At 57.5% G+C, this 27,500-nt stretch overlaps 7 protein-coding genes across 7 annotated transcripts; 4 read left to right on the forward strand and 3 right to left on the reverse strand.

Annotated features, from left to right (window-relative positions):
- Nucleotides 1–31: 31 nt before the first annotated feature.
- ACA1_065060 (Histone-lysine N-methyltransferase) lies at nucleotides 32–1,891 on the reverse strand (the record flags this gene model as incomplete). The annotated part of the gene is made up of 7 exons (XM_004339683.1): nucleotides 32–423; nucleotides 513–616; nucleotides 699–877; nucleotides 963–1,025; nucleotides 1,204–1,419; nucleotides 1,494–1,589; nucleotides 1,682–1,891. 7 exons carry the CDS (start codon nucleotides 1,889–1,891, stop codon nucleotides 32–34), a joined length of 1,260 nt encoding a protein of 419 aa, XP_004339731.1.
- Nucleotides 1,892–1,974: 83 nt separating this feature from the next.
- ACA1_065070 (nuclear helicase, putative) lies at nucleotides 1,975–10,713 on the reverse strand (the record flags this gene model as incomplete). Its single annotated transcript, XM_004339684.1, has 41 exons — nucleotides 1,975–2,103; nucleotides 2,217–2,295; nucleotides 2,374–2,463; nucleotides 2,547–2,641; nucleotides 2,741–2,857; nucleotides 2,926–3,043; nucleotides 3,124–3,221; nucleotides 3,302–3,525; nucleotides 3,604–3,672; nucleotides 3,746–3,859; nucleotides 3,934–4,089; nucleotides 4,162–4,273; nucleotides 4,346–4,437; nucleotides 4,518–4,617; nucleotides 4,732–4,932; nucleotides 5,010–5,117; nucleotides 5,161–5,230; nucleotides 5,310–5,428; nucleotides 5,503–5,784; nucleotides 5,876–6,013; nucleotides 6,075–6,215; nucleotides 6,287–6,368; nucleotides 6,454–6,535; nucleotides 6,630–6,714; nucleotides 6,779–6,887; nucleotides 6,923–7,090; nucleotides 7,173–7,310; nucleotides 7,375–7,481; nucleotides 7,557–7,727; nucleotides 7,801–7,910; nucleotides 7,997–8,116; nucleotides 8,218–8,313; nucleotides 8,384–8,458; nucleotides 8,539–8,662; nucleotides 8,741–8,862; nucleotides 8,976–9,030; nucleotides 9,130–9,269; nucleotides 9,358–9,501; nucleotides 9,569–9,789; nucleotides 9,874–9,959; nucleotides 10,036–10,713. The coding sequence occupies 41 exons, from the start codon at nucleotides 10,711–10,713 to the stop codon at nucleotides 1,975–1,977; spliced, it is 5,565 nt and encodes a 1,854-aa protein (XP_004339732.1).
- Nucleotides 10,714–10,751: 38 nt separating this feature from the next.
- Nucleotides 10,752–13,031, reverse strand: ACA1_065080 (uncharacterized protein; the record flags this gene model as incomplete). The annotated part of the gene is made up of 5 exons (XM_004339685.1): nucleotides 10,752–12,255; nucleotides 12,380–12,521; nucleotides 12,550–12,680; nucleotides 12,762–12,843; nucleotides 12,953–13,031. 5 exons carry the CDS (start codon nucleotides 13,029–13,031, stop codon nucleotides 10,752–10,754), a joined length of 1,938 nt encoding a protein of 645 aa, XP_004339733.1.
- A 571-nt stretch (nucleotides 13,032–13,602) lies between these two features.
- Nucleotides 13,603–19,295, forward strand: ACA1_065090 (amine oxidase, flavincontaining superfamily protein; the record flags this gene model as incomplete). Its single annotated transcript, XM_004339686.1, has 18 exons — nucleotides 13,603–13,741; nucleotides 13,821–13,892; nucleotides 13,966–14,025; nucleotides 14,103–14,204; nucleotides 14,306–14,385; nucleotides 14,474–14,570; nucleotides 14,649–14,818; nucleotides 14,913–16,481; nucleotides 16,538–16,633; nucleotides 16,700–16,851; nucleotides 16,925–17,083; nucleotides 17,159–17,303; nucleotides 17,365–17,521; nucleotides 17,589–17,684; nucleotides 17,743–18,512; nucleotides 18,597–18,681; nucleotides 18,758–18,897; nucleotides 18,975–19,295. The coding sequence occupies 18 exons, from the start codon at nucleotides 13,603–13,605 to the stop codon at nucleotides 19,293–19,295; spliced, it is 4,410 nt and encodes a 1,469-aa protein (XP_004339734.1).
- A 1,350-nt stretch (nucleotides 19,296–20,645) lies between these two features.
- On the forward strand, nucleotides 20,646–22,433 carry ACA1_065100 (GATA zinc finger domain containing protein; the record flags this gene model as incomplete). The annotated part of the gene is made up of 7 exons (XM_004339687.1): nucleotides 20,646–20,926; nucleotides 21,337–21,412; nucleotides 21,517–21,604; nucleotides 21,712–21,854; nucleotides 21,930–22,084; nucleotides 22,169–22,234; nucleotides 22,319–22,433. The coding sequence occupies 7 exons, from the start codon at nucleotides 20,646–20,648 to the stop codon at nucleotides 22,431–22,433; spliced, it is 924 nt and encodes a 307-aa protein (XP_004339735.1).
- Nucleotides 22,434–22,879: 446 nt separating this feature from the next.
- Nucleotides 22,880–26,434, forward strand: ACA1_065110 (oligopeptide transporter; the record flags this gene model as incomplete). The annotated part of the gene is made up of 16 exons (XM_004339688.1): nucleotides 22,880–22,947; nucleotides 23,009–23,121; nucleotides 23,185–23,381; nucleotides 23,501–23,631; nucleotides 23,723–23,894; nucleotides 23,997–24,258; nucleotides 24,369–24,440; nucleotides 24,649–24,736; nucleotides 24,829–25,010; nucleotides 25,132–25,251; nucleotides 25,339–25,391; nucleotides 25,474–25,558; nucleotides 25,659–25,790; nucleotides 25,881–26,076; nucleotides 26,169–26,272; nucleotides 26,349–26,434. 16 exons carry the CDS (start codon nucleotides 22,880–22,882, stop codon nucleotides 26,432–26,434), a joined length of 2,061 nt encoding a protein of 686 aa, XP_004339736.1.
- Nucleotides 26,435–26,625: 191 nt separating this feature from the next.
- On the forward strand, nucleotides 26,626–27,422 carry ACA1_065120 (ubiquitinconjugating enzyme, putative; the record flags this gene model as incomplete). Its single annotated transcript, XM_004339689.1, has 3 exons — nucleotides 26,626–26,750; nucleotides 26,984–27,168; nucleotides 27,268–27,422. The coding sequence occupies 3 exons, from the start codon at nucleotides 26,626–26,628 to the stop codon at nucleotides 27,420–27,422; spliced, it is 465 nt and encodes a 154-aa protein (XP_004339737.1).
- Between the last annotated feature and the right edge of the window lie 78 nt (nucleotides 27,423–27,500).

A 27,500-nucleotide genomic window follows, 5' to 3' on the forward strand; every position in this document is an offset into this window, starting at 1 on the left:
ACATTGCAATGTGGTGGGGGTTTTATTTATTTTATTTGCCCTTTCTGGCGGCCTTCACCTTCTTGCCCTTCTTGCCCACCTTGCCTGGTCGCGCAGGGTGGTGTGAGTGTTTCGTCTTGGCCGAAGACGAAGAAGCCGATGACGAAGACGAAGATGAGTCGGCGCAACACAGTGGGCACATGCAGGTGAAGTGGTAGTGTGAGAGGAGTTCGCTGCGCCGTGATGTGGTGGGCTTGTCGACATCAATGTAGCGGATGCAGACCTCATCGCCCGCCGGGATGTCGTGGGTGGCCACGAACTGGACCGCCTGCCCCTCGCCCGTGCGCGTGCCGCAGTTGGGCGCGCAGCTGTGGTTGAAGTAGGACCCCTCCGCATAGAGTACCATTCCCATCGACACCAGCTTGTCGCTCCACATCCCAAACGCTGTGCACACGCACACACACGAACACACGCACACGTGAGCACATAGATAATCACAAGAAGAGAGCAAACTTATAGTGAGGGCGTGTAACTGTTGCTCTCAATTTTGGAGATGTACTCCATGAGCTCCTGCGAGGTGTACTTGTGCGCGAGCGAGCAGCTGGCCAGCATCTTTTCCACGTATCGCACCACCTCCCTGTCATGAGAGGTTGGTTGAGTGTGTGTGCGTGTGCCCTAGCGCGTGTGCGGTCGTGTGAAAACTTGGTGCGTGTGCGTACATGTCGCCTTTGTATCGGTCGGGCGAGATGGCGAGCGAGGGCACGTTGGCAACGAGGCACAGGAAGTCCGCGAATCGAGGCTTGCCCGAAACGCCGCCAGCCGGTGGTGGTCCGTCGATCGCCTCCAGCTCCCGTCGCGCCAGGACGTGGAGCAGCACCCGCACCACCGTCTTGTCGTCCTACTCACACGAGTTCGTGTGGTCGTGAGTGTAGGTTCCTAGACCAACCACGCTCGCTAGTGCGACATGTTAAGTGCCAACGTACCTTGGTCAGCTTGCACGAGGCCAGGAAGGCAAGGCCGGGGCACTGAAGCGGATGCAGTCGATCCTGCGTAGATCATGAACCAAGCGAGCGCGCTCAGGGACACTCGCACACACGGCACACACATGCACACGAGCTATGCACGACCGCACACGCGAGGTACCTGTTCTTTGCAGGCCAAGGAGCAGTACCAGCTCTGCCTACATCGCTCGCACCACACCTGCGCGGTACACTTACGGCTCACCTTCTGCTGCTGCTGCTGCTGCTGCTTCTTTTCCTCTGCTGCAGTCGCTGTCGAAGTCGTGACGTCCGGCGCTCCGTCGTCGTGGACGACCTGGTCGGTCAGGCTCGTTGGCTGCGCCTGGCTGACGTCTGCGCAAGCACCCGTCTGAGGTTGTGTTGATGCGTCCGCTGCCATGGTGGCGCCGTCGGGGTGACCCTCGCTAGGCGGCTCGTCCGCCTTTTAGTGGTGCATGAGCCCCCGTACGACAAACGCCCCCGAGAAGACACGACACGCAGCACACGTGGACGCACCTGGGTGCTGGCAAGTGGGAGGTGGGTGAAGCGGTAGCAGCCCTGGCAGAACCGCTTCTTGTGACTCTCGTGCACGCCCACCCCGTACGGCTCCGCCTACTTGATCAACATGTTAAAAATTGAGATTAAATCTTCGAAGATTAAACCGGAAAAAATCAATTTGAGATGAAATTGTGAGGGGGAGGTACAAAGAGGAGGTCCTGCCCGGCTGGGATGGGGCGACGGGCTACGAGATACCGCCCCTTGCTCGGGCTCTTTGCCAACCCCAGCCAGCCCCCAGAATCGGCGAAGTAACGGCTTGGCCCCACTAACTCCCTCTCACTTTCATTTCCGCTCAGATTGATCTTCTCTTCATCAATGCCGCCTTCGCGTTTTGACGCGGCCTCTGCGTTCTCCATCCCCAACAGATCGATACAGAATAAATAAAGTTGTTAAACAGAAAAGAAAAGAAAACAAGTACAGTGGTGGCCGCTCTGAGTGATCAGCGTGAGTTCAGCCAGTAAACGCGGCCTTGGCGCATCGCGAGAGATCTGGAGTGGGTGACGATGAAGGTCATCAACCCGCGCGGGTAGTACTGACTGAACGGGAGCCTGTAGTCACGCACGAAGTACTGTTGCTCGCACAAAACACGAAAGACAAAGAAGAAGGTGAGAATGTGTTGTTGCGTGACGGGTGCGTGACACAAGGTGGAAAGATGGTTGTTGATGCCATGGCAGGAGGTACCTGCTCAAGGGCAGCAAGGGGCAGTGGCCCTTTGGCTTGCAGTTGCTTCTGCAACCATGCCAGAAGAGCAGTTTGCGTCCTGGAAAAGGCACACACAAAAAAAACCCACATGTCAGCGCGACGAGGAGAGGCGAAGTGGAGAGGCCCGGGCACGTACTCGAGATGTCGGGCCAGGGCGTGGACGGTGTCAGCCGGGTCGGCAGTCGGCGTGTTGTTGAAGTGGACCAGCGTCTGAGGGTCGGCCTCCCTGCAGCGTGATTAGCACGCGTGTGCGCGAGTGTTAGCGAGACGAGCAAGCTCTGGCTTTGGCCTGGCGATTGTGTCGCGTACTTAATGTCGTCAGGGGTGACAAGGATGGCAAATTGTCTCGTCAGATCCGCGGCCTTCTGGGCCAGCAGGTCCACAAACACCTTCTGTCGCGCTTGCTGCAGAGCCAAACATGTAAGAAGTGTGTGCGTGTGTGTGCGTGTGTGTGTGTGTGAGAAAGAGAGAGAGACGCCAGAACTTAGGTCACCACGCCGCACCTTCTGCTGATGGGCGCACTTAAGGGCGACAATCTTGTCGACGATCTCCTGCGCGGTTTTCGGAACCACCGAATACCATTCGAGCGGGTACGGAGTGTTGTGGGCTACGCTGACCGCCTGCAGACAACAGTCGGTCAACCACGCGATCAGTCGCTCGCACCACGGCACACCAGGACGAAACGTACCAGTCGGTTTTCGATATAGTTGATCACGAGTGGATTGGCCGCGGTGAGGTAGGAGATCAGGTCGAATGTGGTGTAGTGCGGTGCCAGCTCCCTGCCAAGCGCCGCTACCTCGGTTGTTCTGTAATTTCACAAGTTCGGTGGCATGCTGGAGATATCTGACAGCATGCGCGCTAGTGGTGGTGTGGTGCAAACACGAACCGCTTCTTCTTCCGTTCTTCCTCGACCTGCGTCACCAACATGCTGTAGGCTGTCTGACTGGCTGACGTGTTGGCCGTGCCATTGACAAAGTTGATGAACTGTTCCAACGGTTCACACGAAGAGCCGAGATGTGTCAGCGAATGGGCAAAGGCAGCAGGAAGCACAGGAGGGCGCGTACGGTGCGAGGGCAAAGCGCCCGCAGCGCGGCGACGTGGGCGTCGAGCTTGGCAGGGTCGGCCTTGATCGCGGCAGGTGCTCCCGCCTTGAGGGCTTCGATCAGCTCGTTTTCGCGCGCCATTCGCCGCTTATCGTACTCCTTGAGCTGCTGCAGCACAGCACGCAGCGTGATGCGCTCCGTCGTAATCGCCGTTGATGGCCCCGATTGCTTCTTCTTCGCAGCCGCTGTGGGTGGACCAGAACAGCGCGCAGTCAGCGATTTGGAAAAACGAGGTCGTCGCCGTGGACGAGCTAAGAACATACCAGCGTTGATGAGGTCATCGCCCGCTAGGTATCGCATGCACAAGGGGTCCGCGATCTCCTCCACATCGCCTGTTGCGTGTGTTCGTTAGCCTTTGCGTACGCAATGTGATACACACGAACAACACAGACGGGCCGTCCGTACCAACGAACCGCCACTGCTCGCGTTGGGTCAGCTTGGCGAGGCCCCGAATCAAGCGTTGCTTACGATTCTCCAAGTGCCGTTGAATTTCGTGCTGTTGCAGACTGCGGATGACGTCTGCAAGTTGACAACACGCGGTCAATACTATTACACGCACGCACGACACACAGCACACACAGCACTCAACGTACTATGCTCCTTGCCCGGCGGGATGAGGATGCCGACGATCTTGTGCTGCGGCGCAGCAGCGTCGGCATCCTCTCGCTCCTTTCCCTTCGCTGTTGAAGGTTTGGCGTGCACGATGGCACGCACGATCTGGATCCGCGCGTCCTTTTTCTTCGCCACACCTAGCGGTCCAGCATGGCGTGAGTAACGAAATGCATTTCCACCCAACAAGCAGCAGCAGCAGCAGCAGGTACCTTTCTCCAGTTCCTCCTGGAGGACCTTGAAGGTGGGCAGGACAGAGCCGACCAGAATGTTCTTGCGTAGCAGCCGGTTACCCAGGCCCACGTCGTTTGTGGAGCTGTATTTCTGTTGACGCACACGCGGATTTCAGGGTCGGCAGAGAGAACTCGTGGACGCCAGTGGAGCCAGAGTACGTACCTCGATCCACATCTTCTCGGCCCGCCGCATGTTAGTGACTTTCGTGTAGTTCGTTCGGAGATCTGATCGCGGGATGGCAGTTCTTTGATGACCTGCACAACGGTGGAGGGAGTGAGTGGACCATCCATTTGGCGTTGTTTGCCCAAGTGCTAGCTCGTGCGCAATGGGGTACCCAAATGCGGCCTGGTGATGTGGAAGAACGCGGTGGTGCCCTTCTGAACCGCAAGCACGATGTTCCCAGACCTGTCGTTGGTGTAGAAACCCGTATCGGACTGTCGGTTTACGGATGCGGGGTGGTGGTGGGTGGTGGTTGGGTGGTTAGCTAGTCCCCAGAGCAAAGACTCAACACCACGCGCATACAGGATTGACGAGACGAGGGGACGTACTTGTCGCGGATCGCGTGCGGATGCGATGGTGGCTTGGTAGGACCGCAGGGCGTCGTCCCACTTGAGACCGCGGTCTACCTCGATTACAAAGAGTTCGGTAAACTGTTGCTTGCGTCGATGTTGCTGTTCTTCCTCCTCAGCGGTGGCGGTTGAGGTTCCGGTGTCCTTCTCCTCGTTCTTCCGCATGTTGATGTTGGGATCCTGTGACGAACACAAAGCCAGGTATATGAGTGTCCATGCCATACCACGACATCGACTTGTAAGAAACGAGAACATACCATGTACACGACGGTCTTCTTCACCAACTGACCCTGCAGATCGAACACGCCGTCGTCGAAGGTGCCAGCCTTGATGGCCTCATTCACCTGCGCAATCTCGATTAGGCCCTTTTTTTGTTCAAGATGAGAATCGGGGTGAGAACTGACGAACCTCCATTTCGTAGTAGTTGGTGAAGAGCTGGAATATGAGGATCTGGTCTTCCACCTCCAATCCCAACAACCTGAGCAGTTGTAGATTTGTATGACCGGTGGTGAGGAAAAACAGTGGACCGGATGAATGGCGAGTGGTGGTGGGGGTACCGATTGAGAAAGTTCTTCACTTTGTCGTTTGTTCCTGTAACCTCGACCAGTGACAGACTTTCCGCCTTGGGCTTGATCTCAGCCAGTCGGCAAGTTTGTTTGTCTTGCTGCTGTGCCTCCTGTGTGCCACACCACATCCCGTTGTAAGCATGCCACGTAACCGCCACGGTATGCGTCTTGTAAATGCACTTACCTGAGTCTGCGCGGGCGCAGACTCCCCAGGCTGGGGTGGAGCCGTCGGCGAAGCGATGCTAAACTGCGACGTCCCAGGGATGGGCGGGCGGCCATAGCGCCCTGGACCCCGGCCAGCGGCAGCCGTGGTAGCGGGCTGAAAGCCCGTTGGGTTGTTGGTGAGCGGCAGCGCAGCGGTGCCAGCGGCTGCCGAGGGTCCGGCGTACTGCGGACGGCCATGCGTTTGCGCGATAGCCAGCTTCCGCTCCGCATCGTACATGGCAGTCGCCAGCCGAGAAATCGCCTGGCGAGAGTGCATGTAAATAAGTGTGATGTAGATATCATGCGGCAAGTCACCTCCCCGGGGGTGGTCACACATATATGACGGAAGTTACCTCGCGTGCATATTTGGGCTGCAGCAGGTAGACGGAGAGCGTGCGCGAGGCGGCACCAGCCCGCCGGTCGGCGCTGGTCAGCGCGCCCAGTGAAGCCAAGCGACCGGCAATTGTCGAAGCCAGACGTCGTTCTCCTCCCTGACCACGCGCATTGGTCAGCTACAGAATAGATGTCACGCTAACGTCGTGTGTACGGTACCAGATCGGTGATAAGGAGCTTGTAAAAGGGCGCGGTGCGTTGGTGCGATCGATGGGTCCGGCCGAGCTGCTGCACAGCCTTGTCGGCGGCCCATGGCAGCTGCAGCACGATATGTACACGCTGCTTCTGGTTCTTGCAGCTCTGTTCAACATCACGACCATCGCCAATGTCAATGGGGTAAGTGCTCTGACCACCACAGCGCTGGGTGGTACCTTGTCGGCCTGCAGTGAGATACCGATCGAAGCGGCCTCGCTCACGATGGCGATGTCCTTCTTTGCATCCATGAACAGGTTTCTGGGACAAGTCGAACACGATCGAGTGAGCGCCCAGCGGAGCGGAGGTGGCGCCGAGTAAATAGGCAAGACTTAGCGGGCCTTACCGTTCTTCAATGTTGTCCACCTTAGACTCCCTTCGCTCGATGACGAACCGGTCGCCCACGCGCACCAATCGCTTGCTTCGCCCTATACATATCACCCAGCCACACGCAAAAGCCGGCGTCAATGCACGATCAGGCGCAATTATTAATATGTTGAACCGCGAGAAGTGAACGCATACCTGTCATTTCGGCGAGCTCGTCCGTACCACCTAGCCTGTCGATCAGGTCGTCGAGCGGGTTGGCCGGCAGGTCCATCTCCTCCAGCTAGTGTTTCGCCTAATCGGTGAGCATAGGCCACAACAGTCCATGAACGGCAAAGGCAGCGTACGCGCTTCAGGTAGTGTTTTCTCTTGGCCACCCAGTTGGGCATCTCCTTGCCCGTCAAGTTGTTGGTCGTGGGGAAGCTGTTCAGACAGCAGCCCATGATGAGCTTTGAGCTTTTCAAGGCGAGAGCGAGGCAGGCCAAGCGTACCGCTCCTCGAGTAGTCGCTTTAGCAGTAGACTGGGCGCCGAGTCAATATCATCGACCTCATCGCCCGCCTGATGGTCCATCACACTCTCGCCCGTGGAAAACAGGCCGATGACTACAGCGCAATCTTTGTCTAGAGCTTCCTTGACCAACTTAACGCAGTCTTGCACCCTAACATAGTTGCAGAGGAGGGGGGGGGAGGGTATTGGCGTGAAGGCCATGCGATAACGCAACCTGCGGGCATGTGACGTACTTGACGGCCAGACACATCTGTAGGAAGAAGCGCTGGTGAGCGCCCCACAGAAGCGCCTTGGCATTTGTGCGCTTGCCCTTAACCGGTCCCGCTTCGGCATGCGCGTTGAGGAAGTCGGTCACCAGGTCTTGCCAGAATCTAAGACCACCCATAGCGTCAGTCAACTGGTCTGCGTGGAGTGCGGTACCATGTTAAGACGCACCTGGCTGCCGCGTTGTACATCGCCTTTTCCTTGACGGTGAGGGAGTGCTCGATTACATCAAACGTTGTGCCCTCGTAGGACAGATGTCGACTGCAGTACATGCCCAACTACAACACGATGCGTTTGTGTTATGTTAACGCGGAAGCGGCACGCCAAACGGCTGACAGGGACTGTGTACGTACAGCTTTCATCTCCATGGCCACCATCTCCATGGCTGCCACTCCTGCCTCATCGATGCGTTTGTGGAAATCGCGGAAGTCGGCAAAGGCCGTGCCCGGACCCCACAAGCCCAGTCGGGTCATGTAGGCCATGTGCTTGGGCTCGGTCGCACCCGTCGCCGACACGTACACCACCTGTGCCCACCCATTCACACGTTTGAGAAGTGCACACTTGCGTGATTGGTTGGTGTCCTGTGGTGTGGCGTACCCTGGCGAGGGACAGAGTGTCCTGCAGCTCTGACACCTTGAGCGCTGCCTGAGACGAACCCTGGCTCTTGCCCACCTTCAAATTCTTGGCGAAGTGGCCCTCGTCAAAGACTAAATGAAAGGTACCGATTGGGTATCAGTCATTGCCAAGCATCGATTCTCGCTCACACGGCAAACATTGTTGGGGGAGACCATACCGATGCAGCCTTCGAAGTCGGGACCGCACCACTTGACGAGCTGATTGAACCGCGAGTAGGTCTTCTTTTTCCTGGTGGTCTTGCTCACCAGCATGCTATAGGTCACGAACAGGACTCCGTCTGCGCAGTCACCACCAAAGTACGACCAACGAAAGCGGTGAGACCGTGCCCGCGGCTTGTGCTCATTTGCTGTGTGTGCTGCAGACGCCACAGCAACGTACCCGAATCAGCGGGGATGGTGTGGGTGATGTCCAGGGGCATGGTGTACAACGGAATGTAGTAGTTCCCATTTTTGCCACAGCCCACATCATCAAGATCTAAGGGGGGTGTGATGGCAAACGTATCATATGAGTAGCCGTGCAACCCCCGATTAATTGAGGGAGGTACCTCGTCGGGCGTCCTTGGCCAAACCGTTGCTGGCGGAGAACCAAACCGACTTGCGCCTCCCCTTCAAAAAGTTGTCTGCGGACGGCGAAGAACAAAAGCACCATTGTTATAAGTTATGAGGTACCAAACTGAGTCCGGCATTGGCCAGAACATACCAGCGATGATCGCGGCGATCTGGCGTCCCTTGCCCACGCCCGTGCCATCTCCGCAGAAGTAGCCAGCGCGCGTCTGGTTCAGTAGCATCTTTTCGTGCCGTTGGCCCACCATCACCACGGTTTCCTGCGTGCATGATGAAGAGCAAAGCGACTTTTAAGCGAGGTGGCACACATGCTACTCCCGGAGAGAAGGGCGGCGCACGTATTGGAGGGTGGACAAAAGAGATTTTTCTCCCTTTTCGGTGCACGCCGGCGGCAGTTTTGGCTTATATGTCGGCTCCGGCGGCTGCGCCGAAGCCAGTGTCGCAGCTTCCACGATGTTGGCTGCCAATGGCGCAGACACACGCCAAAAAATGCGTGAGAACAAGATTAATCTCTCCTACACAACACTTCCTCTCTATCTCTCTCTCTCTCTCTGGTTTCTCTCTTTGGCGTACCTGGATGGGTGCAGAAGATGGGAATCTGGGGCTTGTATCCAGCGTAGACCATCGCCTGTAGAAGGAGAACGAAGAGCGAGGCGTCAATAACGTGAATAGGTATAATCATGACGCGCTGGTGTCCCTGGGAGACTCAAGCTGGCTGAGCGATTACCTCCTCGGATTGGAAGACGTCGTCATCGCCTTCGGGCGGCTCGGCTGCTCCCTTTCCGCCGGCTCCCTCCTTATCCGCGGCCATCACCGCGCTCACGGCCTGGTTGAGGTTCATTCCGTTCTGCATCATCTGCTTGGCAACTACGGTACGGTGGAAAGGGTGAGCGCTAGGGAGAAAAAGTGGGAACTCGAGCACGAGAGAGCACAGAACAAGACGAGCGATACTTACTTTCGGCCTTGCGCTCCATTGCAGTGAGCTGCCTGCCCCTCCGCGGAGGAGGCGCGGGCGCGGGCGAGTCCTCGCCCTGCGACGCGTCGTAACGATCTTGGTTGAGGAAGAAGGACGTCATCGGCTCCTCGGTTTGCGAGTCATCTGGTAAAGGCACAAGTGAGTGAGCGTAGGCCACGACAAATGGTGTGCGAACCGCTTTACGACGTACCAAGGAGTGAGTCGTTCCTCTTCCTGACGACGGGCTCTTCCTCATCTTCATCTTCACCGTCGCTGCCAAGCTCGTCGTCATCGATCAAGTGGAAGTCATCGTCATCATCGCGCTTCTTCCTTGGCCGCCCGCGCCTCCTCTTCACGGGCTTCGGGCTTCTCTCCTTCACCCCGAAGAACTCCCGCAGATTGGAGGAGCGCGTGGCCGAGCGCTTGATCGGGCTGCGACGAGGGAGAACTACGAGTGAGCAACAAGCTTGCGCAATCTCTGCCCTTCAATTCAATATGCTTGTAGAGGTGCAGTACCTCATCTCGAAATCCTCATCATCATCACCACCAGTAAGGTCCACAACGCTAGACTTCGACGAGGGCACCTTGAATGGCGATTCCGCCTTCTGACATTACACGATTTCATGCCAGTTAGATCCAATCGCTCTATTAAGAATGACTATGCTATGAGTCAGGTACCTTGGCCGCTTTGCGAACAATCTCCTCGTCCTCATCGCTCAGCTTCACTGGATCCTCCTCTGCTTCTTCGTCCATCGCATCGTCGTTGCGCAGTTCTTCCTGCTCCGAGAAATCCTTATCTTGTCCATCCTCTTCCTCTTCCTCGTCGTCGTCTTCTTCCTTTTCCTCGTCTTCCTCGTCTTCCTCCTCATCTTCCTTCTCCTTTCGTCTTGCCTGCGTCGTTTCCTTCTTCCCCTTTTTCTTGGCGCCTTCGTCCTCCTCGTCCTCCTCGTCCTCCTCGTCGTCATCTTCTTCCTCCTCCTCTTCCTCGTCTTCCTTCTCCTTTCTCCTTGCCTGATTCGTTTCCTTTTTCGCCTTTTTCCTGGTGCCTTCCTCCTCCTCCTCCTCTTCGTCATCCTCGACCTTCCGTCTGTCCTGCGTAGATCCCTTCTTTCCCACCTTTTTCTTGGCTTCTTCCTCTTCAGCGCGGCCTTCGCCTTCCTCTTCCTCTTCGTCGTTCTGCGTTGAACGTCGTTTTCCATCGCTTCCGACTGCCCTGGGTCGCCCCTTGGCCTGCCCCGTCTTGAGCTGTTCGCGCCCGGCCTTACGCTCCTCGAGCGCTTTCTGGCGCCTGGCCAGCCTTCGCTCCTCTCGCGCCCGCTCGAGCTCCCGCTCCTCTCGTTCGGCTTCCTCCCTCATCCGCTCGGCGAGCTCCTGCTCGCGCGTCTTCGTATCCTTCACCCACATGAAATCAAACTGGTCGTCTTCATCATCTTCCTCCTTCTCCTCCTCCTCTTTGTTTTCTTTCGCTTCATCCTGCGCTTTTCCTCTTCTTCCTCCTCGTCTCCTTCCTCCTCCTCCTCCTCCTCCTCCTCCTCCTCCTCCTTGTCGTCGGGCTTCTCCGCTTGCCGCTGTTCGGCTGATGTCGCTGCTGTGTCTTCGTTCGCTTCGGCATCCATGTGGTCGAACCCTGAAACGAGAAGCTCGTTGTCGGACTGCAGCTCAGCGTCGTCCATCGGCTCGGCTTCCGATTCCTCTTCGTCGTCATCGTCCTCTTCCTCTTCTTCCTCCTCTTCTTGCGCTGGTTTGAGTTTCTGTTTGGCTGTACCCAATAACTTCCGGGGCGTGCCGACGGCTTTCGCGCGTCGCACTGCCGCTATCGCTCGTCGTTCGGTCACCTGCTCGTCCTCCTCGGACGACGACACGTAGCAGTCGGTCTCGTCGTTGAAGTAGTCGTTGCCGAGGATCCGCTGTTGAATCGCGTACGCTCGCTCCTCCTCCGGGGTCATCTTCCTCTTCTTCGTCTTCTGGTCCTTCGCTCGCGAATCGCTCAGCTTTCGCTTCGTCGAGGGGGGCCGCGCGTCAGCCGATGGCGGCTCTCGCGTGTCCTCAAGCCTGTTGACCGTCACCAACACCGGTATCTGGCTCAGAATCTCCTCAAAGTTCTCCTCCTCCTCCTCCTCCTCTTCATCTTGGTCGTCCTCATCCGCTGCCTTCGAGTGCTTCTCCAGCGCAGTCGATTTCCTGTCCTTAGCCTTCGCTGCCTTCTCCTCTTCCTCTCCGGGGTCCTCTTTCTCCTCCTCTTCTTCCTCCTCCTCCTTGGTCTGTCGGCGCGATTGATCCGCCTTGGGCGTGGCCGGTTGTCCAGTCGTGAGCTTGGGCCAGAGCTCAGAGTGCTTGAACGCTCCGCTCGTGGATTTCCTCGGCGTGGCCTCGTCGGTGGCCTTTCGCTTCTCCGCCAGTCGCTTCGCTACCGGTGCCCTCTCCTCTTCCTCTCCGAGGTCCTCATTTTCCTCCTCCTCATCCGCCGCCGCCGCCTTGGGCGTGGCCGGTTGTCCAGTCTTGAGCTTCTTGGCCAAGAGCCAAGGGTTCTTGAACTCTCCGCTCGTGGATTTCCTCGGCGTGGCCTCGTAGGTGGCCTTTCGCTTTTCTGCCAGTCGCTTCGCTTCCGGTGCCTGCTCAGGCGCTGTGGTTTTCTTTTGCACCGGTGCAGCCTTCTCAGCGCTCGTAGATTCGCTGCCCTTGCGCGCCTTCTTGACATCCTTGGTGGTCGTTTTCTCCTCTTCTTCCTCCTCCTCCTCCGCTTCTCCTTCGGGTGTCACTCGCTTGGTCGTTTCCTTCTTCGCCCCCGTCTCCTGGCGCTGCGGCTTGGTAGATTTGGCGTCGTCCTTGCCGTGGTCTTTCCGACGCGCACCAAGGCCGACGGGCTCATACCGAACGGGCGTTCCCGAGCCTGCTGATCTGGCAGACTCGATAAACGACTCATGGAGAAAAAATCTACCATCACAGATGAGCGGTCGGTCAGCAACGGAAACCGAAACTCACGCAACGGCAACAAACAGAGCATGGACGAGGAAGTACAAACCTGACGCGTGCGAGCTTTCCTCTCTCTATCCTCAACAGGAGAGTATTGCCCTTCTTTTCCCCAGCCTCTTCTTCGTTATCCTTGTCAACGTGCCAGTTCAGGTTTGTTTCAGTCATGTCGCGCACCGGCAGCTCGTAGTCGCCTGCAACCACCACAGAGGTTAGTATCACCCACGCCGCCATCAAGTGTGATGATGGCCGATGTAAGCGCGCCTTTGATGCCGAAGGCGACGCGTTTGGTTACGGTGTTGATCACCTCAAAGCTGATGAAGCCCTCCTTGAGCCAGTTGGGTGCCTCGCCGCTGGAGCGTGCCAGCAAGAAGCAAATATGTCAATTGCGTGAGACAATACACCAACAAGACTCGAAAGAGTGCGAGGCGTACAGGGGCAATCGCTTGGGTGGTATGACCCGAGCCTTGATGGGTTTGACGGAAGCAAACCCTTGAACGCGCTTCTTCGTGCGGTCTACTTCACCCGTCAAGAGGCACCTTTTGCAAAAAATATAATATTAAATAAAGTGTAAATAAAATGAATCCAGTGCGAAAAGCATGCTGCGTGATTGAGGGCTGAGTACCATACGCCGCGAGCGTTTGGTTCGATAGCTTGTATAACGGGCTCTTTGGTAGGGTCGCGCACAGGAGGCGGGGTGTCATGTATCGAAGGATAACCCTCATAGATGATGGTCGATTGAGATGGCGTGGGGTCCTCCTGCGGCGCCAGGGTGATGATTATCTTCCACTCGGGTGGCGATCGCTCACCATTTCCATTCGATGCCTGTACTCTGCTAGAATTACTACGCTGGCTGCTCGAGGGAGTGGATCTTTGGGGTGCTCGCGAGGGTGTCACAGATTGCGATGCATCCTTGCGCGGACGCCCCCTCGCTGGCTTCTCCATGGGCGCTCTCTCTTACGGCAGTGCCGCCCCTACGACCTTTCGTGTAGCACCAAATTATTCCTCCTATTGACCCTCTTGATCGAGGGCGCAGGAAAGAAAAGAAATCAAAACGTGCGACATTGGCGGGAAACTGGTGCCAGGAATTCTTGAGTCCGGCATTCCTTGCCTTATTTCATATTTTTCGATTTTTGGGATTTTGCCGGACACGGGCGACGAGAGGAACGACGAGAGAATCAATTCGAATCCGCCCCTCGTGATCCATCTTTGCACAGCGCTCGGGAGTCGTTCCTCTTCAATCGTTGGTCGCCAAGGACCTGACGCAAAGACTGCATGGTCGAGGCCTTCCAACTCGATCCAAGAGAGCTCATTCTTTTGGCCTTCAATTTGCATCATTGCAACTTCAAAGGAAGAGGAAAAGATTCGCGTGCATTTAGACGGCCACTGTCTGCATCGATCATGAGCACTCGCGGTATGCTTATCCCCCCTTCCAGGCACAACAGAAACTCAAAAGATAGATTTGGCAAATTTACCGGGAGCGGTACGAGTAGGATCGAGGACGACAGAACGCAAGTTGCGACCGCGAAGGGCCAAGCAAAACGCTCCTGCTGTGATTCTTGAAGGTGCGTGCTGCACAGGGGATCACGTGGATTGTCCAAAATGCTAAAATTGCTTTGGCAATTGTATGGTGCACAGAAGAGAGCGAGGAGGAGGAATCAGAAGTGGCCAGCGAGGGCGAAAATGCGCCAGAAACCAGTACGTCACCACGCTGCACCTTTGCTGGCCCACGAGGTGCCGGCCTGTTCGCAGCAGCTGACGGTTCCTGTCAACAGATGCGGCTACTCAAAGCGGCCTGCCGGTGGACGGCCTATCGAGGCTGGAGAAGAACGAGCTACCCGCTGATGTCCGAAAAGATGTGCCCGCGTACCTATCTGGTATGCACGCTCTCGTCTAATCGTTTCAAGCAACAAACTCTTGCCCTCTGTTATGAGCGTTCGCCAGCTAATGCACCATCGCTCACATTCTCGCTGTTCAGTGCGCAATGCCATCCTCCTGAAGTGGCAAACCAACCTGACCAAATTCCTGCCGCGAGCGGAAGCCTGTCAGGGATTCAAAGTACGTACTCAAGTTGGAAGTTCGTGTGTGGGCTCAACGATTTCGGACCCTAACCCATTTCCTCTGTCCGATGATGCGTGGCTGCAAGGCACGTTATGCGGCCATATCGGTGCAAGCTTACGACTTTCTCAACCGCTATGGGTTCATCAACTACGGCTTTGTAGAGCACCCACGCTCTAATTGGGGTACATCTCCTAAGTCTCCTTCTCGCTAAGTTGTATCTGAGATCTAAGCGCGTGGCTCTCCATTGTTCGCGTGCACAGACCTCCCACGGCAGCGGGTCATCGTCATCGGTGCCGGCGCTTCTGGTCTGTCCGCTGCGCGGCAACTACAGAACATGGGGTACCGAGTGCTCGTTCTCGAAGCCAGAGACCGGATTGGAGGACGCGTCAGCACCAGCACTGTACTTGGCGGAGAAATCGACCTAGGCGCGGTACGTACACAGCGCCAGGTGTCAGCACAGTCAAATATGTTGTGTTAGCTTGGCCAATCCTCACTGATGATGGTGACGCCTCCTTATCGGCTAGATGGTGGTGACCGGAACCGAGGGAAATCCGTTTTACACCCTCTGCCAGCAGCTGGGCACCGAGCTGCATACTCTCCGCGACGAGTGCCCGCTCTTCCACAACTGTTCGCTTGTTCCGAAGGATGTCGACAGCGCCGTCGAGGAACTGTTCAACCTCGTGCTCGACAAGGCCGGCAATATCGATCCTCGTCACCTGAAACCAGACGACGGCAAGACGAAACCGATCTATGGCGTGCCTGCTGCTCGATTCTCGGGGTATGCCAGTCCCTTTATGCCGCCTGTGCCCTTCCCCGCTCGACCGGGCGGACCGCCGCCACCGACGACGAATGCCACGGTGGGAGCAGCCTTGGGACCTGCGCCTTCACCCTCAACAACTGCCGCTACCGGTGCCAGGTCGATCGCCCAAGCGTCGACGCCCATAGGGCCGCACACAGTGGTCAGCAATGTGCGGTTCAGCTACGCACCGCCGCAGCGATCGCCAGGATTGACAGCTCAACCCATCACTGCCGGCAAAACTGCCCCATCCTCGGGGGCAACTGCAGCTGCCGCCACGGCGACTACGGAAGCCAGTGCGCAAACGCTCTCGGCCCAAGCGAAGAAGGAGAAGGTCGACCCGCCTGTCCAGACACCCAAGTCCGTCGCCAACGCCGCAGCCGCCGCCGCCGCCGCTGCCACCCTTATCGGCACCTCGCTCAGCCCAGTGAAGACGCGACCTCCATCAACGACAACTTCGCCAACACTGGCGCCAGCAGCGACAGCCTCACCCACTACGACAGCGCCGACATCCAACGATCCTCTCTTTACCCTCTCGAATAATGGAGAGGCCCGCCTGAATTGGACCGCGATTCTGGGAGGAACTCGCCCTCTCGCCAGTGCTCCGCCTGGATCGACCCCGTCTCTGCCAACTTCTCTGTCTTCTACGTCAGCGCAGCCCCAACCGCAGCAGCAACCACCACCACCACCACCACAGAAGCAACCGCAGCTTCAGCAGCAACCTTCGTCTGCTTCCCAACCGCAACCGCAGCAGCAACCGCAGCGGCGGCAGCAACCTTCGTCTGCTTCCCAACCGCAACGTAAGGTGCAGTTTCATCCCTTCCAGCCACCCACTCCGCAGGGGCCTCCGCGACCGAATGCGTCACTCTCGCAGCAGTACGTGCTCCAGGCGCAACTAGCTGCACAAGCACTCTCTGGAAGGGCGCTACCGCACTCGTACTTCCAGTACCCGACGCAGCTGTTGGGGCAGCAGATTCCTTTCCCGGGCCTTCTACCGCAGCAGGGCGCAATGCTCCCCGGAGTCATCGCGACCTCGACGAGTGTGACGCAGCCGAACGGAACCGCGATGACGTTTGATGGTTCGGCGGCCAAGCCCCTCGAAGTCCCTGAGAAGACCACAGCCGACTCGCATCTGTCGCTCGGGCGGGGTATAGATCACATCCTGCAAACGACTGGCGCTGATGGCTTCAGTGCCATTTCACCTCTGGAGAAGAGCATCTTCGACTGGCACATTGCCAACCTCGAGTACGGATGTGCCACGGATCTGGCGCGGGTGTCTCTGGAGCACTGGGACCAAGTACGTTCTACTCAGTTCTGCCTATCGCATGATCGTCCACTGAAGCCCTGTCGCAGGACGACGAATTCGAGTTCGGAGGCAAGCATTGCCTGTTAAAGAAAGGCTACAGCGAGGTGCTAAGAGAGCTGGCCAAGGGCATCAACGTGCAACTGGTGCGCTCCTTCGCTGCGGCGATGAATGTTGAACACACTGTCTTACACACGACACGCAAACAACAGGGCCAAGTGGTAACAGAGATTCAATACGGTGAGGACGAGGAGGATCTAAGGATGGGTGGGAAGAGCAAACCGGCCAAGGTGTTCACCGCAGGCCAGACCTATGAAGCCGAGATAGTCTTGGTCACGATTCCACTCGGCCTTCTCAAGGAAAAGTATGCGCCTCTTATCCCACTTTCCGCTTTCTCTTTGTTCGACTTGCTGATGGGGCCTGTCCTCTTACGGCAGGCGGCTGCGGTTCGATCCTCCCCTGCCGTCATGGAAGCAACAGGCGGTCGAGCGGTTGGGCTTTGGCAACCTCAACAAGGTGGGCCTGCTATTCCCGTACGTCTTCTGGGACGATACGGTGGACTACTTCGGCTGTGTTCCCGAGAAAAGCGAAGACAGGTGCCAACACACACCACAATGTCGCTGGCTCTGTGCTTTGAGTTTGCTTACACCTCCCTTTCCATCCTCCCGTAGGGGTGAGTCGTTCCTCTTCAACAATTTGCACCGGTGCATGGGACAGCCAATTCTGTTGGCGTTAGTCGCCGGCAGCGCCGCCATCGTGCACGAACACCGACCCGACGCTGAAATCGTCCAGCGTACCATGGCTATCCTTAAACGGGTACGGCGGCACATCCAGTCTCGACCGAGCTGTAGCCACGAACTTACGAGCTGTGTCACAGGCCTATCCGAGAGCTCCGTCGCCATTGAAGGCAGTCGTCACCCGGTGGGGCACCGACAAATACGCACGCGGCTCCTACTCGTACATAGCGGTGGGCTCGACGGGCAGCGACTACGATCTGCTGGCGCGACCTGTATCACGTCGACTTTTCTTTGCCGGTAGCTCCCCCTCATCCTTTCTTGCGTGCGCCTGGTTTCTCCTCGGCTAAACTACATACCGCGGCAGGGGAAGCAACACAGCGAGATCATCCTGCGACTGTGGCGGGTGCGTTCATCAGCGGGCTGCGTCAGGCTGGCATCATCGATGCCGTGTGGGCCTCAGGTACAGCTCCTCTCCCCCCCAATCAGCATCTCCCTAGGCTTACCTGATCTCGCATCAGGGCGAGCGCTGAATGGACCTGAGGATACGCCGATGAGGACCATCCCCAACAAGCGAAAGTCGAACAATAGCAAGATGGTCAAGCGCGGTAATCAACACGAAGACGCAGCACCGGACTCCAAAAAAGACTCGAAAAAGCGAAGTCGGACCTCGTCTGTCGATACGAAGGAGGAAAAGCGAAGTCGAAGCTCGCTTATCGATACGAAGGAGGAAAGGCGACGGGCCAAGATCACGGGCCACACGACGAAGAGCGTCAAGGAAGAGCGCAAGAAGAGCAAGAGCAAGAAGGACAAAACCGATATGAGGGAAACGAAGAAGGAAATGAAGAAGCAAACGAAGAAGGAACCTGTGGAGCCACCGACAGCGAACAAGCGCCGCAAACACAATGTGGTGGTGGTGATTAGCGATGACGATGCTGACGAAATGATCGTTGTCGATGGCGACGATGTATTTCAGCCGCTGCCGTGCGACATCGACGTGCAACCAGCACCGCAACGACACGACAAAGAGCGGGACGCCTACCGTCTACTTAACGATGAGGAAGCGGTGGTGATAGCGGAAGAGGAGGAAGAGGAAGGCTATGGAAGTGGGGAAGGCCCACGATCGACAAGGCGGGAGCGACAGGACGATACCCTCAGAGAAGACGACCCCTTGCTCGATGCGGAGCTTTCCCAGCGAATGACGCGGGCCATGACCGAGAGCCACAGCCTCAACTTTGCCGACATCTGCTCAATCGACGCCAAGTTTAAGGAGATCATGGAAACCGTGAGGGTGAGAGCCCCAACACTACTTGGCTTCGCGCGGGCTGTTGTTAACCTGGGGGTACTCAATCATCCGATCCACCGAATTCTACAGGGGTATGTGTATGACGAATCCAAGACGGACATCGAGGACCTCAAGTCCGTGGCTTCCAAACTGCTGGCCCTGCTGGATACTCTCGGTACATATCGGCCCATGGCCCAAACGGTTACGCGCTCTGGAGATGGCGATGTTAATACCCTTACCTCGACGCACAGGCTCGATAAGAAATCTCTCCCGGAAGGAGGCCGCATTCTTGTATCGACTGAGCAGCGTAAAGGCGGGCATCGAAGAGCTCGGCCTGCCCTTTGGTGAAGTCGTCGAGCGCGCATTCCAGATTGCCAGGACCATTTGGAAGGTACCAGATTAGACCTGCCGTGTATCGTATGGCGATTCAGCGCTAACAACGATGTAATAATCCCTCCGCCTTTCTAGGCCTTCTTGGCGCGGTTCCCCGAGGAGGAGTACGCCGTGTGGCTCGAGGAGGAAATGGAGAAAGAGAAGCGGCAGCGGGAGCGGGAGAGGGCGGCGAGGAGAGTCATCTATGATGACTTTTGCCTTGCCATTCGACCCGGCTCGACCTCCAAACAGGAAGACGATGAAGAACGAGTCCAGTGCATCACCAGCAACGGTAACGGAATTGTCAGCAACAACAACGCGAAGGACGACAATGACGATCCCTCAGCGGTGGCGGCCATCAAGGGAGCCGGCGTCAAACCGGAGCCGGAGATTGGTACGCGCCCAACAAGCGCGTAGCCTTTATGTCGCGAAGGGCCAAACTGACGGCGGGTGGACGCGTCGGCAACGAGCAGGTAAGCAGAATATCACGCTCGCCTCCGAGCTGGACGCTCCCGCCAGCAGTAATCGCTTCTCTTTTCCTCTATTCCTTCCTTGCACCTTGCAACACAGCACGGCTTTTGCTCACACATCTTTTTCTTGTGGCTGCGGCTTCGATAGGTGGCAAGAGCGAGGGCCAACCGCGAAGCTGCACCACGCTGGCCCGAGATTTTGGCCCGGGGGACGGTGCGCACCGAGTCATCAATGCTATTGCCTTATCATCTTCTCACTCGCGGCTCTCTGCTCGCCCAGACCGCCATGAACGTGGAGAGGTGAAGGCCGGGAGAACGTAAGCAACATACGGCGCAAGCAACAGGAGACCAGCAAGCAACGGAAGAGGGTGTGTATGTGAGTGTAAGTATCGATCTGTGTGGAACAACAAACAAAGTGTTATTAATTGTGCATTGTGATTGGCCTTGCCACACAAACAACTTCCCAGCAGCCTGTTGGCGAATCCTGATGATAGCAACCTGAAAGGAGGGTGCATTGTTCAGTTCTGTCTCTTCATTCTAGATTGTCTTCTCTGCCTTTCGGTGTTGTTGCTCGCGACTTGAATGGCCAGGAGCCCAGGAGCCCAACCGCGTACGCACGACAGCGCAGGATCAAAGCGAAGAAATCTGGAAAGAACTTTGGTGACCCCACACCTCGGCCCACATTGTTCGGGCGTGGAGGTCGTTTGCCCAACGTCCCAATCGCAGTGCTAAGATAACGAGGGATCGTACCCTCTGCGCCTGCTCGGCGGCACGAACACCCTGAGCAGGCCGAGAGGCCGAAGGGCAGAACTCCCCCAGTTGTGGGAAACACTCGCCCGCCGTTTTGGCAACGAACGACAACCGAGAGGCGCTTCCTGTTGCGTGAAGGCTGTCGTGTCGCTAGTTGTCAGTACACTTGCACCCTGTGCGTTCTCAGTTCTCGTTGTGTTGCTTCCTGTGCCGTGCTTGCCCCCCAGCCTTCCACGGTACACGCCCCGATTGATTGTCATTCATCTCAGATTGTGTAATCATCGTCCGTTTCAAATTTCGTTTGTGGAGTTTCTCCGTTCCATTTGTAGAAGAAGACCAGTCTTGAAGAACAACATTCCCTTCCAAGGCTCACAAGCCGCTCTAACTTGCACGAAACGGGCACAATCAGGCGCATTCTCCACGCCGCAAGTAGGACAAATTTGCAAGATTTTCTGCGATTGGAATGATGTTGGTGATCTTCGTTATTGACCTTCTGATCCTGGTGCAGGTGAATGCTTGGCCTCTCCTTAGGAGCACATAGTTCGAGATGGAGTACGAACCTACTACCGCGCCACCTGGCGCCGAAATCACACCACCCGCCGCGCCTCCAGGCCTCGGCGATACGGCCCAACCGCCGACCTCCACGCCCAGCTCGATCACCGTCACTCTCAACACCACCGCGCCCGTCATGTCCTCTGCTGCTGTGGCGGTGAAGAGGGAGCCTGGAACGGGCGACAGCGGTGGCCACAACCCGAACCAGAACCAGGCCCAGTTTGACCCAGTAAAGCAGGAGACCGTGGCCTCGGCCCACCATGACATCATGAACCAGTTCGCGGCTCACTCCTCTCCCAAGCTCCTCCCTTCCTTCTCCTTTCCTCCTCTCGTCCTGCCTTCTTCTTCTTCGCCCCCTTCAACGTCTCCTCCTCCACTTTCTGCTCTAGCTCCTTCTCTCTTTCCGTCTACTTCTTTTGCCTCTCCTACTACCTCTTCATCATCGACTTCTTCATCACCATCGTCTCTCCCACCACTTTCTCACTCTCCCGCCATGGCGACCCCACCTTCTGCGATGCAGTCCCGGCTGGCGCCCGCGCCCTCTGTGCCTCTGGCCACCTCGCCAAGCAGCTGGGAGCAACAAACTGTACGAACACCACCATCACCCACCACACCCCATGGACCTTGTACTTTTTTCCGTTGAGTCTCGCTGACCTACTGCGACGATAGCTGGCACGATTGAACAGCCTCACGCAGATGACGAGCCAGATCGCCTCGATCGCGCTCGAGAAGACCGCAGCCAAGACCGAGGCGGTCGTTGAGGTAAATCCTCGTCCTCGTGTGCCCAGCAGCAAACCCGCACCCGCGGGCACACTTTGCTCACACTGCTCTCTGCAACGTTGTCGTGTGTCACTCGCCTGGAGCAGGACAACCCCGAGTCGGTGGTGGAGTGGGTGACCAGCATTTCGCGTTCTCTACAAACCGAGCTGCAGAGCGTCTATCTCACTCTCCACAGTGCGCTCGCCACTTCCCTCCGCTGCTGTTGACGCTACAACTGGGCTGAGGTTAATGTGGGCGGCCAGGTGGTCCGGCGGAACCGTCGTCGTTGCCTGTGCCCCCAGTCCTGGCGCTGCCCGCCACCGCACCAGCGCCCGTGCCGACCTCGGCCCTGACGCCGGCTCTGCTGGCGTCGCCCTCGGTTTCGCCGCTCTCCCTGTCGCCATCGCTCCCTTCCTTCATGCCCGGCCAGCACCTCCTTGTGCAGGTGCGCAACTCCGCCCGCACACGCGCACGCAGACACGCACCACCGCAAGGTGCTAACACTGGGAGGGGCGTTCAGGCCGAGACGGTGCCGACGCCCGTGCTGATGGGTTCCCCGACCCCAATCTCGCCTTCGCAGCCATTGGCCGCTTCCACGGAGGAGTCAGGCGAAAGCAAGAAGGGCCGTCGGCGGCGAAAGACCAAGACCAAGGACAGCTTCAACCACATGCAACGGTTCGCTGCCCTGCTCTCGCATGCGCGCCGTGGGTTGGGGGGTCCCGTCCTGACTGTGCGTCTCACACTGCGGATGGACTGCAGAAAATGCGCCAGCTGCCAGCGGACGGAGACCACCAAGTGGCGACACGGCCCCTTGGGTTCCAACACGTACGACGCACCATCGCCCAACTGGCGTCAGCGACTGGCGTGCGTTGCGTTGTCTTAACGTTGTGGCGTCTGCTCGTGGTGCAGGTTATGCAACACGTGCGGGCTGGCCTACAGCCGGAAGAAGAAGCGGGAAGCCGAGCAGGCGGCCAAGCTGGGCGCCGCCGCCGCCGCCGCAACGGGCTCGATGCCCTCCCCATGAATCACATGCCACATCGGGGAAAGGCGCGCTGGCGAGAGAGGGTGACGGTATCGACCGTCCGAACGAACGATCGTTCAAGCGTTTAACCATGCCACGCTACGAAGGTGATCAAGTGCGAGGAGCGGAGGACGGGCACGGTGATGGAGAATGAGCTCAGCTGAGAAAGGAGCCATGGGTTTTGCCTGAGGGCACGCACCGCACGACACACGGCAGACGGAACGAAAGCGAAAGAGAAAGAGAAAGCAAAGAAAGAAGGAAAAGAGAACAATAAATCGTTTGTGTGTGCGGGTCTTGGGTGTGCGGGGTGACCGCGTTGAGCAGTGAGAGGAACACGAGAATGGGGCAGCGGCACCACCCAGGGTTCGTTTGCTCTCCTGCCTCTTTTTGATGAATGGAATAAATCAGATTTGTTCATTGAATCTTGATTGTGGGTGGCCAGGGCTGAGATGGAGCGTGTGAGGATAGAGATTAACGGCGAGGTGACAGAGGAAGAAGACGTGGAGGTCTTCGTGAGGTGCACCACCCGCCAATTTTATTTTTATTTTATTATTTAATTTTATTTACTGCATTTGCAGAGATGACAAAGAGGAGAGGATGCGAGAGCAGTTGGAGCGGGAGATCGAGCTGGAGCTCAAGGCGGAGGAGATCGTGGAGACCAACGACTTCACCTGGCGAGCAGTCATCATCGGTACGCCGCCTCAGTTAGCCAACTGACATCGGTGGCATTCGCTTAACGCTCCGTCATCATCAGGAGTGCTGGTGGGCGGCCTCACGTGCTTCTCCAACATGTACTTTGGCCTGCAGTCGGGCTGGATCAGCCTGGGGAGTCTGCAGTCGGCCCTCATCGGCTTCGCCGTGCTCAAGGTCGTGGCTGCGTCCTCCCTCCTTCAGCGGCCCAACCTCGTCTCGCGCGCACTGGGCATGGGACCCTTCGGACCCAAGGAAAACGTACGTGGCCTCATAGTCTGTGTTTATTGATGGCATTGGATTGACGTGTGTGTGTGTTGTGTGTGTGTGTCGTGTGCGTCGTGATTGTGGCATATGTGTCGTGTGCGTCGTATGCGCAGGTGCTCCTGACATCAACGGCGGTGGCGACGGCCACGATGCCGCTTGCTGGCGGATTTGTGGGAATCCTGCCCGCGATTGGGCTGTTGACCGACGAAGAACGAGGGTCGGTCGACAAGGACCAGGCCTGGTGGTACTCCCGCCACCGCCCACCGTTCGGGTTCTTAGCGCTCCAACCACTGTCGCGCTGATTGCACTGTCGCGTCGCATCGTGCCGGGTGCAGGGCGTTGGTGTTGTGGTCGCTGGCGCTGGCCTTCTTCGGTGTCTTCTTCGCGGTCCCGCTGCGACGACAGACCATACTCCGCGAGAAGCTCAAGTTCCCCTCCGGCACGGCCACCGCGCACATGATCAAAGTCCTACACGGCCAAGCATCCGATACTCTCGATTCACACAAGGTTTGCGTGCGTGTGTTGTGTGTCGTGTGTCGTGTACCGTGCGTGTCGTGCGTGTCACATTGCGTGTCATGCGATGACGCTGACCCGTGCGGCCAGCCGCAGGAGTTTGAGCTGTTGGAGACGGATGAGACGGTTCGCGGGGAGACGATGACCGCCTCCTCGCGCGCGCCGGCGGTGAAGCTGCGCCGGTCGGCCGGGGCGAGGGAAGACGGCGCCTCAGAAGACAATCTGAGTCCGCAGCAGGAGCTCGAGGCCGAGATCCTGGACAAGCACGAGGGCAGCGTCATGGAGAAGGCGGAGTGGGACCGCAAGTGGCTCGTCCTCTACCTCACGTTTGCCTTCTCCGGCGGCTACGTCCTCATCGGTACTCTTCCCCATCTTTGTGTCGTTCTAGTTGATCGTGTGCCGTGTGCCGTGTGCCGTGTGTTGTGTGTCGTGTCGCTTGTTAATAACGTTCTTGTGTGCACTGCTTAGGTTACTTTATTCCGGTGCTGCTGGATATGCCGGTGCTCTCGTGGGTCGGGTTTGCGGTGGCCACCGAGTGGGGTTGGTCTATCAATCCGTCGCTGGGCTACGTGGGACAAGGCACACTCTCGCGCTCTCTTTGGTCACTTCTTCCAGACGAGCCACACTAACGCACCACACACACACACACACACACACACACACACACACACACACACACACACACACCTAACGTACTTAGGAATGATCATGGGTCCGCGTACGGCTGTGTCGATGCTGGGCGGAGCAGTCGTGGGCTGGGCCATCCTCGGCCCGATCGCCCAAAGCGCCGGCTGGACCTCGGGTCCCGTCAACGACTGGCAAACCGGAGCACGAGGGTACGTCAAGAAAAGGCAACCATGTCAGTCTTTAGAGCTGCGCAGCTCTTCTCACTGCGCGCGCGGGTGTGTTGTGCGCGACGTGCGTGCAGATGGCTGCTGTGGATCTCGCTGTGCATTCTGCTGGCGGAGTCGCTGATGTCGCTTCTGGTGCTGGTCGGTAGCGTGGCGGTCAGGCGCTTCTTCAACCCTGCCCAGCGGTCGGAGAAGGAGGCCGAGGACATCGACCCCGCCCTGCCCCACCAGCACGTTCCCCAATCCTGGTGGATCTCAGGTATATCATCTGTGTGCATGTCGCGTCGCGTCGTTGTGCGTGTGCGTGTGCGTGTCGCGTTTTTTCTGTATGTGTGTGTGTGTGTGAGAGAGAGAGAGTGCTGAGTTGATTCGTGGCACAGGTCTGGTGGTGTCGTCGGCCATCTGCGTCGCGGTGCTCACGCCCCTGTACCACCTGCCCATCTGGCAGCCCCTCATCGCCATCGTGTTGGCCCTCTTCGTCTCCGTTCTCGCTGTTCGCGGTACGTCTGCCTGCCCAATTCCCCACCCACAATTCCCCGGCCCGTTGTGTGCCTACTCACCACCGCACGCGCTGTTGCCTGGACCAGCCCTGGGCGAAACCGACATCAACCCGGTCAGCGGCGTAGGCAAGATATCTCAGGTACGAGGCTTCTGCGCCCAAACGCCTGCTATCCGCCCGCCATCAGCGCTGACCATGGTCTCACCGCCCTACGCTTATTCAGATCGTGTTCGCGCTGGTGGCGCCCAAAAACATCGTCTCCAACCTGATCGCAGGCGCCGTTGCAGAGGCTGGCGCGCTGCAGGCCGGTGATATGATGCAAGGCACGTACCACTGCACCGCCGCACACACGACGAGATGCGTCACGCGATGCGGGCGTGGTCTGATATTTTGTGTGGGCGCGCACAGATCTGAAGACGGGTCACCTGCTGAAGGCATCGCCCAGAGCGCAGTTCTTCGGGCAGCTGATCGGCTCATTCGCGTCCATCTTCTTCTCCGTCGCCGCCTACCTTCTCTACACCCACACCTACCAAGTACCCGGTACGCGCTTCCCGCAATACGACACACACACACACACACACACACACGCACGCACCACCGCACACACGGCAACTAATGTGGCGCGCGCAGGACCCAAGTTCCCAGTGCCGACGGCTGGGGTGTGGGTGAATATGGCGCGGATGGTCAACGGCGAGGTCGAGGCCCACAACGTGTTCCCGTTCTGCCTCGTGGCGGGCGTGCTTGCGGGTCTTCTGCCCGTACTCAGCCAGGCCTTTCCCAAGTGGGCCAACTACCTCCCCTCCGGCATCGGATTCGCCATCGGCTTGTGCGTTTTCCCACGCTCGTGCCATGTGTGTCGTGCGCAGTGCGTGTGTCGTGCGGTTGGTGCGCGTGTGTGCTGATGATCGGGTGGAACAGTTACCTTACGCCCAACTGGACGTTGCCTCGGGTGGCTGGCGGCCTGGTCAACTGGCTGTGGCTCCGCCGGTGGCCAGTCGCGCGTCACAACTACATGATCATCGGTTCGTAGTGCCATTTTCAATCACCCCTGCAAGCACCCCGACCTGGAGCTCACACGGCCAAATATTTGGTTAACAGTGGCGTCGGGCTTCGTACTGGGCGAGGGCACCATGTCCGTAGTGACCGCCCTCTTCATGGCGGCCGGCATTCCTCCTCTCTTCTGACGCCTCGCCGCAATTCGCACGACAACATTTATTTATTTTTCTTTTTGAATTTTCGCCGACAAGATGCGCGAAACTTCGAATTGAGGAATTTGCACGCTGAAAAAGATTCGAAAAAATAATACACAAATCAAAAGATCAAGATACAAGACAGAAGAGGATCAAAGAAGCAGCAGAAAGAAGTAGAGTAAAGAATGAGTACCCCCTCGCGGCGACGATTGATGCGCGATTTCAAGCGCCTGCAGGACGATTCGCCCTCGGGCATCACGGCCGCCCCCTCGGATAACAACATTATGCAGTGGCAGGCTGTCATCTTTGGGTACGCTTTCTCCCACGTCTATTTCACCTTGCGGGGACGTTGATCTCCACGTTCCTTCGGAAACAATCTGCCACGATGCAAGACGAATTCGTGTTGCATCAAATCAATTTCAAGCATTTTATTATTTTCTACCTTGTGCCTCCACGCTTTCTCTATCTTAGATTATATATTATTATATTATTTTTATTTTTTAATGCGTTATTGCAAACACATTGTTTCCTCGACCTTGCCAGACCGGACGACACGCCGTGGGAAGGCGGCACGTTCAGGCTCAAGCTGGAGTTCTCCGAGGAGTACCCTAACAAGCCGCCCAAGGTCAGCTTCGTTTCGGCCATGTTTCATCCCAACGTCTACAACGATGGCAGCATCTGCCTGGACATCCTCCAGAACCAGTGGTCTCCCATCTACGACGTTGCCGGTACGCACCCACTCCACTCACACCTCCGCACGCGCACCTACGACATCGCACGTGCGTATGCACTTGTGCTGACGCGTTGCGTGCGTTCTTCTGTCGCAGCGATTCTGACGTCGATCCAGTCGCTGTTGTGCGATCCCAACCCTAACTCGCCGGCCAACGCCGAGGCTGCGCGTCTCTTTGCCGAGAACAAGCGGGAGTACAACAGGCGAGTCAAGGACGTGGTCGAGCGGAGCTGGGAGGACGTCGGTGCCTGAAAAGTGTCTCTCCCTCCAAGAGCTTGTGCCGAGGGAGGAGAATGACAACACAACCAGTAAAGTGCCAATATCTCACCA

Source organism: Acanthamoeba castellanii (assembly GCF_000313135.1).
Source record: "Acanthamoeba castellanii str. Neff unplaced genomic scaffold scf7180000084599, whole genome shotgun sequence".
Classification (NCBI taxonomy): Eukaryota; Discosea; order Longamoebia; family Acanthamoebidae; genus Acanthamoeba; species Acanthamoeba castellanii.